This window comes from Odocoileus virginianus, chromosome 7 (genome assembly GCF_023699985.2).
Source record: "Odocoileus virginianus isolate 20LAN1187 ecotype Illinois chromosome 7, Ovbor_1.2, whole genome shotgun sequence".
NCBI classification, from domain to species: domain Eukaryota; kingdom Metazoa; phylum Chordata; class Mammalia; order Artiodactyla; family Cervidae; genus Odocoileus; species Odocoileus virginianus.
Genome location: NC_069680.1, coordinates 84,918,058 through 84,930,205, shown reverse-complemented (window position 1 = coordinate 84,930,205; position 12,148 = coordinate 84,918,058). Strand labels below are relative to the sequence as shown.

The 12,148-nt window shown below is 44.0% G+C and overlaps 2 protein-coding genes across 2 annotated transcripts in view; one reads left to right on the top strand and one right to left on the bottom strand.

The window, feature by feature from the left end:
• The window catches only part of FSAF1 (40S small subunit processome assembly factor 1), a 53,927-nt gene extending 53,483 nt beyond the window's left edge, over nucleotides 1-444 (bottom strand). The window contains exon 1 of the mRNA XM_070471099.1: nucleotides 295-444. Coding sequence (XP_070327200.1) covers nucleotides 295-307 — 13 coding nt within the window. The 5' untranslated portion in view covers nucleotides 308-444. The remainder of the gene's footprint in view (nucleotides 1-294) is intronic.
• Nucleotides 1-12,148, top strand: part of GNPAT (glyceronephosphate O-acyltransferase) — a 37,515-nt gene that overhangs the window by 22,403 nt on the left and 2,964 nt on the right. The window contains 11 exon segments of the mRNA XM_020911674.2: nucleotides 839-966; nucleotides 1,275-1,350; nucleotides 1,619-1,770; nucleotides 1,889-2,019; nucleotides 3,927-4,150; nucleotides 7,148-7,390; nucleotides 9,196-9,275; nucleotides 10,117-10,257; nucleotides 10,525-10,624; nucleotides 11,319-11,412; nucleotides 12,026-12,087. Of these exon segments, the coding sequence (XP_020767333.2) occupies nucleotides 839-966; nucleotides 1,275-1,350; nucleotides 1,619-1,770; nucleotides 1,889-2,019; nucleotides 3,927-4,150; nucleotides 7,148-7,390; nucleotides 9,196-9,275; nucleotides 10,117-10,257; nucleotides 10,525-10,624; nucleotides 11,319-11,412; nucleotides 12,026-12,087 (1,431 nt within the window).

Sequence of the window (12,148 nt, the reverse complement as noted above, 5' to 3'; positions counted from 1 at the left end):
GAGCCTGGTTAGCTACAGTCCATGAGGTCGCAAAGAGTCAGACACGACTGAGCACTAACAGTGAAACAAAAACTGCCAGGAACCTAAGCACTTTAAAAGCATTTCCATCTATGTAGACGTGTGAAAAAGTTATTTGAAAATTAGGGAAAAATGAAAAGAACTTTTTAAAAACTGATTGTGAACTCTTTCTTTTCTGTTTTTACTTTTCTTTTTTAATCTGTGCTTCTAAAGGAATATCAATATTTTTATCTGATGGGTAAAAAGGAAAGGAGAGAGTGAGCTAGTTCGGCCTACCTGTCCAGAGCATGAAGGATGTGTTGATCTGTCATCAAGGCCAGGCTTCCCAGGTGGCTCAGTGGGTAAAGAATCTGCCTGCCAATGCAGGAAACACAGGAGACGCTGGTTTGATCCCCTGGAGGAGGGCGTGGCATCCCACTCCAGTGTTCTTTCCTGGAGAATCCCATGGACAGAGGAGCCTGGCCAGCTATAGTCCACGGAGTCTTAAAGAGTTAGACACAAACAGCTGAGTACTTGCTCACGTCATTGAGGTCAGCAGCAGTACTGACTGAGAAGGTTGGCATGATGCCATGGTGACAGCTGCCGCCCCTGCCTCTAGCTGGTCTGGTTGTAGATGCAGAGGTGCATGGGAAGGAGGGTCCACAAGGTAATCCCCCTACCAGCACCTGCCCACCGAGGCCAGTCTTTCCCATAATCCCATTAGATGTTTCTTAAGATGAGGAGTGTCTTACATATATGAAACCTATCTTAGAATTTGACTTGAGATACTTATAGGAAGTTGCACTCTGTGGATAAATACTAACCAGCCTTTCTCTGGTAGACTTCCTGGGAATGAAGATGATTGGCGAGCTGCTGCGGATGTCAGGGGCTTTCTTCATGCGGCGTACCTTTGGTGGCAATAAACTCTACTGGGCCGTGTTCTCCGAATATGTGAAAACCATGTTACGGGTAAATGCAGATAACTACCCAGTGCTTTCAAGCTGTGCTTTCTTTTCACTGACATTTGCTGTAAGGTCTTATTTAAATTCTTAACTTCTGAGTGGACCACGTAGCTGTTTCTTTCCCCTCGAGGAATGTACATAACCTCAGCAATCTGTTTACTCTGCGTGGCTCCCTTGTTTAAGTTTCACTGTGAGCAATGTTTGCTCAGAGGGCTGGGGAGGGAACTTGGGAAAAGGAATCAAAAGAAGCATTTATTACTTTGAGAGTAGGCAACGGGTTTTGTGTTTTGTTTTGTCTGTGTTTTCTCTTTAAAGAGTGGTTATGCTCCTGTTGAATTTTTCCTCGAAGGGACAAGAAGCCGCTCTGCCAAGACATTGACTCCAAAATTTGGTAGGTTCCTTAAAGATTGAAGGAAAAATACAAACCCAAAGGCTTCAGGTGTGGTGTCATCATAGCTGCTTAATAGAACATGACACTTCCTTTTTTTTTTTTTTGCAAGATATTCTTTACCTTATAAGTGCAACTGTTTCTTTAAGTTCAACTGTCTATATTATATTTATGGACTTAGTATATAATGTATACTCTTAGTATCTTCCCATGCTCTTGTTTGCTCTCCTTTTCAATATGTATGAAAAGCTCTTTCTCCCTGTGTTTCCAGGTCTTCTGAATATTGTGATGGAACCATTTTTTAAAAGAGAAGTTTTTGATACCTACCTTGTTCCAATCAGCATCAGTTACGATAGGATATTGGAAGAAACTCTGTATGCATATGAGCTTCTAGGGGTTCCTAAGCCGAAAGAATCTACAACTGTACGTAAAGCTTGATAGCCAAGCTTGACTTTACTGGGATTTATAGAAAGTGCTAGTTTATACATCAACTAATTTCTGGATTTATTCCTGTTTTTCCCCCCTGTTGTGACACTCATAGGGATTGTTGAAAGCCAGGAGAATCCTCTCTGAGAAGTTTGGAAACATTCATGTGTACTTTGGAGACCCTGTGTCGCTTTGATCTCTGGCCAATGGGAGGATGGGTCGGAGCCCGTATAACTTGGTTCCCAGGTGCAAGGCCTGTGTTTTCATAACTGACATAGAAAAAGGGCGAAAATCTAAAAGTGTAAATTGTAATTCTTGAGTTGACCACTTGCAGAACTAAAACTTGCTTTTCTGAGATGACTCCTAGAGAAGAAAAAGCTTCAATTAATCTGTTTTCCAGACAGTTAGCTGCAGTGTGTATATTAAGCATGCCAAGCCAGACAGTGCTGAAACAAACACAAGACCTCATTGCCTGCTCTCAAAGTGACAAATGTTTCTTCTGATTCCTTTTCCCCAGGCTCCCTCCCCAGTAACCTACAAACTTAAAAGCACAGAAAAGAAGAGTGTGTTAACAAGCACATGTATGGGAATTGTTGAGCACTTTTGGTAGGCCAGCCAGAGTATGTACTAAGTATTTTTTTTTTATTCTGGAAAGGAGTGTTTAGTAATAGTGAATGGGAGTGAGTCCCTGTTCTCAAGAAGGTTGTGGTTTTATGGGCGAGGAAACATGTTAGGCTCTCTCGGGATGCAGCTGCAGTCACGCATTCGGGGGTTTTCTTAGTGCAGAGAGGTACACCTGCGGGAGGAAAGGAGACAGAGCCTGCCCAGCCAGGCCCACGTGACTGCAGCGTCGTTCATCGTTTACATGCAGTGCCAGTGGGCCCACGGCAGCGCCAGCTTCATTAGCTATCAGAAGCAGATAGTTAGCTTTTTGTAGCCACAGGCTTTCACTCTTTCGGTCTCAAAGTGGCCAGTTTTATCCATTACCAGGGAGTTCTCATTGTCTACAGCTTTCACATTATTTTGTGGGTAATTATGTGACTGCTGTCAGGTCATATGCATATCCTTGGTCCAGCCAGCTCTGAGTAGGTTCCTGATATCATCCAGTGCAGTGTTTAGTGATCCAGGCATGAGGAGTGTGTCAGGTGAGGACCCCGGCAACACCGGTCAGGTGCCCTGAAACTTCTCAGGACGGCGTGGCAGTCAGGCCCACTGTGCAGCCTAGCAATGCAGACATGAGCAGTTGACAACAGACTGTGTATCCTATCATGACCTGATTGGTATGTTCTACAAGAGACACGTTCAAAATACTATGGATTTGAACGAGGCATAATAGTTCAGTCCACTGGAGGAGGCATCAGTTTTCACAAAAGAAGTGATCTATCCCACTTACAAAGCGGCAGAAGTGTTGTTTGTCTGTTTGTTTGTTTTGGCCTGGAATCAGGGATGATAGAACCCTGTTAGCTTGAGTATTTTTTTTTTAATTTATTTTTTTTATTAGTTGGAGGCTAATTACTTTACAATATTGTAGTGGGTTTTGTCATACATTGACATGAATCAGCCATGGATTTACATGTGTTCCCCATCCCGATCCCCCCTCCCACCTCCCTCTCCGCCTGATCCCTCTGGGTCTTCCCAGTGCACCAGGTCCGAGCACTTGTCTCATGCATCCAACCTGGGCTGGTGATCTGTTTCACCCTAGATAATATACATGTTTCGATGCTGTTCTCTCGAAACATCCCACCCTCGCCTTCTCCCACATAGTCCAAAAGTCTGTTCTATACATCTGTGTCTCTTTTTCTGTTTTGCATATAGGGTTATCGTTACCATCTTTCTAAATTCCACATATATGTGCTAGTATACTGTAATGGTCTTTATCTTTCTGGCTTACTTCACTCTGTATAATGGGCTCCAGTTTCATCCATCTCAAGCTTGAGTATTTTTAATCACCTGTCGGAGCATACTCTCAAGGTGAACAGACAGATCATACTTTAGTAAAGTGCAGGTATGTTTTTTCTGTGTGGCCTTAGAGAATTCAGTTGGCATAAAGCATGAGAATCCTCTAAAAGGACTGTCTTCTCCCATTCCCTTCTCCTCTCACATTGTCTTAAGTAGCAGAACTGTGATTGCTTGTTCTGTATTCTTCCTTTTAGATATATTCCTCAGAAACAGTCAGAGGAGATGCACACCTTTGTCACTGAAGTTGCCTATAAAATGCAGCTTCTCCAAATTCAAAACCTGGTCCTAAACCCATGGCCACTAATAGTTGTTGTCCTGCTTCAGAACCGGCCATCCATGGACTTTGATGCCCTGTTGGAAAAAACCTTATGGCTGAAAGGCTTAACCCAGGCCTTCGGGGGATTTCTTACTTGGCCTGGTATGTATGTGGGACATAGCTGGTGAGAATGCTTGCTCTTTTTATTTATTAAATTTGGAAAACGTATCGCCTAAACATGAAAAAACCCATATAGGACTTTGAGCAAAGCATTGCTCAGAGAAAGAAAGCTTAGTCTGTTTTTATACTGTAGGACATTGACCAGGACATTGACCATAGCTTGTTGATGACTTGAGAATAATTGACTATATGTCATGTCTCACTGTGAGACTCCCAAGTAGATAGAGGACTAGAACACCCTCCTTTGTATCTAGTAGAGTGGGGGATAAATAGCAACTCTTTGCACTCCACATATTCTTCCCGCTATGCCCACCTCTTTCTACCACATTATATTTGCAGCCCATTGCCTTACTGGATGGTAAGGATTAAAGGGCTAGTCTTGCAGAACTGTATACAATTCTCTGATAATCAACTTTGTAAAAACCTCATTGGAGTTGTGAATATATGCTCAGAGTTTGGAATATATATGACAGTAGTTAGCTTAAGTTACTTTCAATCTCTTTGATTTAAAATTATAGAGACTGCAATTGAAAATGCAATCTTTTGGCGGGGGGGCACAACCCATAACATATGGGACCTTAGTTCCCCAACCAAGGATCAAACCTGTGCCCCTACATTGGAAACGCAGAGTTTTAACCACTGGACCTCTAGGGAAGTCGCAAAATGCAGTCTTTTTAAGACTAAATAATTATATATAGTCAAATACTTACTGTTCACTCATTAAACCTGGGAAGTACCAGGGGTACAAAGATGAACAGGATGTAAATAAACCCTGTTCTGGATAGAAGGCAAGATGGGTGGTGATGTGTAAACTAGTAGTTTGTTGAAATAAAGACAGAGAGCAATGGACAGACTGCTGAGGATTAGAGAATAGTGCGTGGGAAAGGGCCCACAGTCAGGAAGGTGTCCTAGAAGTGACTTGTGAACCAACCTTGAAGGGCAGTAGGAGCCCTTCAGGAAGGCAGCAGGGGAGGAGCATGGCTAATGCAGGGAGGGGAGCATCTAGTGGGGGACAGCACTGGGCGTCTCTTGACTGCAGGGGAGGAGCATGGCTAATGCAGGGAGGGGAGCATCTAGTGGGGGACAGCACTGGGCGTCTCTTGACTCGCTGGCGATGGGTGACGTTAGAACACGGGCTTTGGGGAAGGAGTGGTGGAGATGGGCGTGTGGACAAAGGCTGGATCCCAGAGGCCTACTGCCTTGGAGTCTGGACTAGACTTGGACATCACAGAATGCAGTTGTGGATTTTAGGCAGGGAAGTATGACGGATTGGCCTTAGCAAGCAGCCGGGTTTCAGTTTAAAGATGGACCGCCATGGGGAGGGACTGGAGCCAGAGAGACAAGCAGGAAGGCTGCCATTCAGAGATGAGAACTCAGGCAGCAGAGCCAAGCAGCCACAGAGGGCGGCACGACTGAGAAGCCTGGAGGGATTACTCAGGAGTGCCAGTCAGCTGAGTGTTGATCCCCAGTAAGGAAGTAAGGATGAATCAGACATCTCTTCCCAGTATTGTAATGGTCTGATAGGAGGCAAAGGAAGGACATGGTGATTGTAATACAAGGTGTAAAGTCATGAAAGAGGAATACCCAGAAACGTATGAACATGGAGGCATCTGTCTTTCTGAGGTGTTTTGCTTTTTCAAGAGGGGATAAATGTGTGGCTAATTCATAGCTAAAAGTACCTGTGCAGCCCCCGTGACAGCTGTAGTTGTCATTAATACAAAGTGAGAGTCGGTTGGTAAGTTCCAGAAATCAGGTACCAGAAGTGATCAAACACAGTTTCTAATTTACAACGTGGTGTGTATCCAAATATACACACCACGGATTATTTCATATTCTTAAGCATTCTCATGTCTAGGCTATGATATGCATATCATTATATTATATATTTAAAACAAATCATGTTGTATTATATATATAGTGTCATGCACTGTATCATTACCATGAGCAACCTGAGACAAGGCATATTAGTCCAGAGTGGATGTTATTCTGTCTGGAAGGAAAAACTTCACCTTCCATGAAGCATTAGCAGAACCTGTTGTCCCACTTGAACGGCATGCCTCCTTTACACACCTTTCAGCCAGCTCTTTGTCTCAGGGTTACAATAAAATTAGTTCCCTTATCAAGAATATTATCAAATATCTCCATCTCTTTTATCGTGCTTATAATTCTGACTCCTCAGCTGTCTGTTGGCCGGTGGAGTGTCAGGGGCTGACTCACCAGAAATTGTCATGAACCCACTTCTTCAGGTACCTCTGATACAGGAAAGCCAGAAAAGTCTCCTTGGTGTCCCTGTATACTCAGGGAGACGTGACGCTTGGAGGGTGCCTGTGCGGGTTGCCCTTTGGTTCACCTCCAAAGTTGTAAAGTGATATTCTTGCCATCCTGGAATTTAGGTGTGTAGCATTATCTTTAAAAAAAAAAAAAATTTATTCATTTTTGGCTGCACTGGGTCTTAGTTGAGACTGCAGGTTTAATTGAGCTGTGGCATATGGGATTTTAGTTCCCTGACCAGGGTTGAACCCACTTTAGAAGGGTAGAACCACCCATCAGAAGGCATGGTCTTAATACCTTGACCCCTCCCTCCCCAGGGAAGTCCCTAGCATGTCTTCTTGTCTTAGTATTCTTAGATTCACATATGTGATTTTCTTGTCATGTAACTTGCTATTACAAAAGTGTGATTCCTGAGAAAGTGTTGGCTTTCAAAACGGGAGTTGATGTGCATTTCCGAATGGCTAACAGAGTTGGGGTAGATGAAAAAGTATGTTTTATGTCCTTAAAAAGAGTTGATTTATGATATACTGCTTTTAAAATATCCTTCACATGTAGTATCATTGCCTCATTTGGTGGGGTCTAAAACCAGTACCTGCACTTCACAATAAATGTGTCAGTTCACTAGCGTTAATTCATACTGGGGGTAAGACGCCCAGCAGTGACCCAGCCCATTTCTTTGCCATTTACCTGAGTGAATTGCCTGTGTAGATAACGAACCTGCTGAAGAAGTTATCCAGTCCAGCATTCTTCTGCATTCCAACATCGCCAGCCTTGTCAAAGATTGGGTGATTCTGAAAATGGAGTGCAGAGACTCGGAACTGGTGGATGGACTCATGTCCCAGCATATCACCCTCCTCATGTGCTTGGCATACAGGAACCAGCTGCTCAACGTTTTTGTCCGTCCTTCCTTAGTCGCTGTGGCACTGCAGATGACACCTGGGCTCAGGAAAGGTAACTTTTGGTACTGTGGTCTTGAAATCTGGAAGAGACCTGGCCATTCAGTCCCATGGAGGGAGCAATGTTTGAAGCTTTAAATGCCGTGCCACGTGTGTGCAGCCCACACACCAGCAAGGGAAGGGCCTGTTCTCAGAATTAGTCAGGTGTTTCCTCCTAAATATGTGGCTAGCTGCCTAGAACTCGGGAATTGCAAAGGACCTAAAAAAACCCATCTAATCTAAACATCTGCTTTTATAAATAAGAAACAGTAAGCCTAGAAATTTCTGATTACTTAAGGGTATGGGACGAGAGCACAGCTCTCCATTTCCTGGTCTGATGCGCTTTCTCTGATGTCACTTCCTTCAGCTTACAGAAGCAGATGGCCTGGGTGAACAGTCCCAGCAGTGCGTAAGTGCTCATATACAGGAGCGTGCTGGTCGCACCGAGGAGTATAATAACAAGTGAAACTGTTTTTTTCACAGAAACCTGTAGTCAGGGCCAGGGGTTTTCTACACAAGGCTGCACTGTAGACTTTTTGGAGGCTGAGTTCCTTCCCCGAAGGCTTCTGATTCAGTTGGTTGTTTTTGTGTTTGTCATTCGAAGCTCTGTAGATCATTTTAAGGAAAAGCCAGAGTGGAGGTACACTGGGCTCAGCTGCAGACCTTTAGCCTTGGAAGGAAATGTCATTTTGTGAATGAGGAAACTGGGGCCCAGAGAGGTCAGACAACTTAGCTCAGGACAAAGGAACCTCAAACCCTGATCCTAGTTCTCCCTGAAGCTTCTCACGTTGGGATTCATCCACAACTGAGGGGCACATACGTAGTCTTCCAGAGTATTTCAGTGTGAACACCCTGAAATTGGAGGCAACCGTTTGTGTCCATATGGAGGTATATTTTTCTGATGAGAAAAGTCATGCCAGAAAGATGAAGGTCTGTAGCTGATGGGCCAGGAAGACCCACACATCTGAGGGGTAAGACAGTAGTTTCTAGTGCTGTGTGCCAGTGTGTTCTAGTGCCAAAGATAGGGTAGAGACATCAGCAGATGTTCATGTGGAAGGGAATGGAGGAAGCCATTCCTCTCCTCCTCAGCTAGGAAACCATGCTCAGGTGAAGTGAAGTGCCCTGGCGTCTAAGGCCACTTGCTCATTTCCACACTGACTGATTAGAAGCCTGATTGTAATTCAGCTTCAACCATTGAAATCATGCTAGACTGTAGTTTACTTGTGGACAAAATTTAGATTGTTTATAGCTTCCTTCCCTGGTAGCTCCGTTGGTAAAGAATCCGCCTGCAATGCAGGAGACCCCAGCTCTATTCCTGGGTCAGAAAAGTCCCCTGGAGAAGGGATCGGCTCCCCTCTCCAGTATTCATGGGCTTCCCTGGTGATTCAGACAATAAAGAATCCGCCTGCAATGCAGGAGACCTGGGTTCCATCCCTGGGTAGGAGGATCCCCTAGAGGGAGGGCATGGCAACCCACTCCAGTATTCTTGCCTGGAGAATCCCCATGGACAGAGGAGCCCAGCAGGCTACAGTCCATGGGGTCGCAAAGAGTTAGACACAGCTGAGCAACTAAGAACACAGCATAGCTTCCTTGCCCCTGGTATATGAATAATGTGCCTTTAAAATACTACATTTTGAGCTTCAAGAGGGACAGGACATGTGTATACCTATGGCAAACCAAAGCTATTGTAAAGCAATTATTCAATTAAAAATAAATAAATTTTTTAAAAAATACTACATTTTGGAGTATCATGGACTTCTTGGTACTCCCTGAATGTTTAAAAAGCTGAGTTGTAATTTTATGTAATGAATTTATTTCCAGAGGATGTCTACAGTTGCTTTCGTTTCCTATGCAGTGTTTTTTCAGATGAGTTCATCTTTCTTCCAGGAAATGCACTAAAGGTAAATCCTTAACTGCAGAAAAGCTGTGTGTTTGTGGTGTGAGTTCTGAAAATATTAGGCTTGGATTCACAGGTGTGTCTTCCCTTCCTTCAAGGGTACGTGCAGCAGAACAAAAGAGAAACATGGACACTCAGAGTTCAACAAACTCTGTTTTAATTCTTCACGTTTAATCAATAATTTGGGGATTATTTAGTGAAAGGAACCAAATCGTTGAACCGTTCGTGCAGCCACTGTAAAAATAACTAATAACCAACTAGTCTGTTAGAAAATTTACCAATCAGGACACGTTTTCCAGGACAGCTTACTTGAATGAGTAGGGTCTTTGGCTTAGAGATTGGAGAACAGTGGTCTTGCCTGGTAGTGTGGACAGCTGGTGAAGGATCGGGCCCCCAGAGCTGGACTGCTGGCTGGCTGGGGTGGGAGCAGCACTGAGGGTGGGTCTGAGGGACACAGGTTTCATTCAGTAGGAAATGAGGGCAGCCGTTTTGAGCATAACATGATTTTCAGTGTTTTTCGGACTTGCCGCATGCACTTTTGTTTAAATGTGAAGAGAGTATGGCTGTGTACAAAGTGAAACTTCTTTCTGTCACCCAGGTAGTGACTCCTGAGGCTTATCAGGCTTTCAGTGTTTACTGCATTTGAGGATCAACATTCCAAGTGTCGAAACAGTGCTGCTCTGGCTCCTAACAACCACAACCGTGGGTCTGAGGAGGGTTGCAGAATTAGCTAGTGTTTTTCTTGTTTCGAGCGTGCGTGGCTGCATACACTGAGCCCAGCAGTGGATCATAGACCTAAATTATAAATTTGTGGATGAATTCTGTCTTTTCCTCTCCCCTTCCAGGACTTTGAAGAAGGCTGTTACTTGCTTTGTAAGAGTGAGGCCATACAAGTGATGACAAGGGACATCGTAGTTACAGAAAAAGGAAATACTGTGTTAGAGTTTTTAATAGGGCTCTTTAAACCTTTTGTGGAATCTTATCAGGTGTGTAAATCTTTTGCAAGTTCTCCTTCATCCTCCCATAACAAATATAACTGAGACTTTCCTACCCTGTACTTATTTCTGGTCTGAAGAGCAAGTGTCTTCCCCAGGTGAATGGTAGAACTTTTTTTTGGAAGGGGAGGGGTCTTTATTCTGCTCTAGAGGAGCAGAATAAAATTAAGAGGGTCAGTGTAAAATTTTCATTGTTCTATTGTAGTTGGCTGCCCTTTTTCACTTTCTGTTCCTCTTATCCCCCCTCTTAAAAATCAGATAATTTGCAAATACCTCTTGAATGAAGAAGAAGACTACTTCACTGAGAAACAGTACTTCATAAGAGTTAGAAAATTCACGAGTCAGCTTCTTGATCAAGGTGAGTCACAAGCCTGTAGGCAGGGATTTCTGTCAGCTGAGAACAGACAGTAGGTTGCTTACCCCCCCAGGCCTCTGTTCTAGGGGCCTCACAGTATTACAATGTGTTATCCTCCATCCCTCTGTTCTAGGGGCCTCACAGTGTAACGATGTGTTATCCCCCATCCCTCTGTTCTAGGGGCCTCACAGTGTTACGATGTGTTATCCCCCATCCCTCTGTTCTAGGGGCCTCACAGTGTTACGATGTGTTATCCCCCATCCCTCTGTTCTAGGGGCCTCACAGTGTAACGATGTGTTATCCCCCATCCCTCTGTTCTAGGGGCCTCACAGTGTTACGATGTGTTATCCCCCATCCCTCTGTTCTAGGGGCCTCACAGTGTTACGATGTGTTATCCCCCATCCCTCTGTTCTAGGGGCCTCACAGTGTAACGATGTGTTATCCCCCATCCCTCTGTTCTAGGGGCCTCACAGTGTAACGATGTGTTATCCCCCATCCCTCTGTTCTAGGGGCCTCACAGTGTAAGGATGTGTTATCCCCCATCCCTCTGTTCTAGGGGCCTCACAGTGTAACGATGTGTTATCCCCCATCCCTCTGTTCTAGGGGCCTCACAGTGTAACGATGTGTTATCCTCCATCCCTCTGTTCTAGGGGCCTCACAGTGTAACGATGTGTTATCCTCCATCCCTCTGTTCTAGGGGCCTCACAGTGTTACGATGTGTTATCCTCCAATGTACAGAAGAATGCCTTAGCAGCCTTTGTGAGACTTGGTGTGTTGGAGAAGAAGAAGGTGTAAGTAACGGAGCACGGTGCCCAGGGTGGGCTCAGGGTGCAGCGACCACTCAGAACAGTTGAGCACAAGTCCATAGAGAGAACTGTGGAAACGCATGTGATCTAGGAAACATCACATCATGCTTCACTTTTGCATGTCCTGAGTAGGAAGTCACTCTGCGTTACCATGCAGCTTTTATGTGGCTATGAATAAAAATTATATTGAGGCAAAGAAAAAATTTGCTTTAGGCCAGCATTTTGGCTTTGACGTAATGATTGAAATTTATAGGTTAATTCTGGAGTAGAAAATGGCAACCCACTCCATTATTGCCTGAAATATTCCCTGGTCAGAGGAGCCTGGTGGGCGCAGTCCGTGGGGTGCAAACAATTGGACACAACTGAGTGATTGAGTACACGTGCACACATATCGGTTAATTATAAGAAAGTCCGGGTGTTGGGCATGTTGTGTGTGTGTGTGTGTATTCTTACATATATATTAATATACACACAACTTTCAACTATTTAAAACTAGGCTTGAGGATGACTATTTAAAGATATTCTTACTATATAAAAAATGATGTTGTCTTTTCATCCTAATTTATGCAGTAAGAAATCTTATCACTTTTTCTCCTAGAAATAATGATTATATATTTAGCGTGAATGAACCTGCCACAACAAAGTTAGAAGAAATGCTTGGTAAGTACCAGTTAATAAAATGTGATGGTTTTTCACATTTAGCAACATATAGTAAAACAAG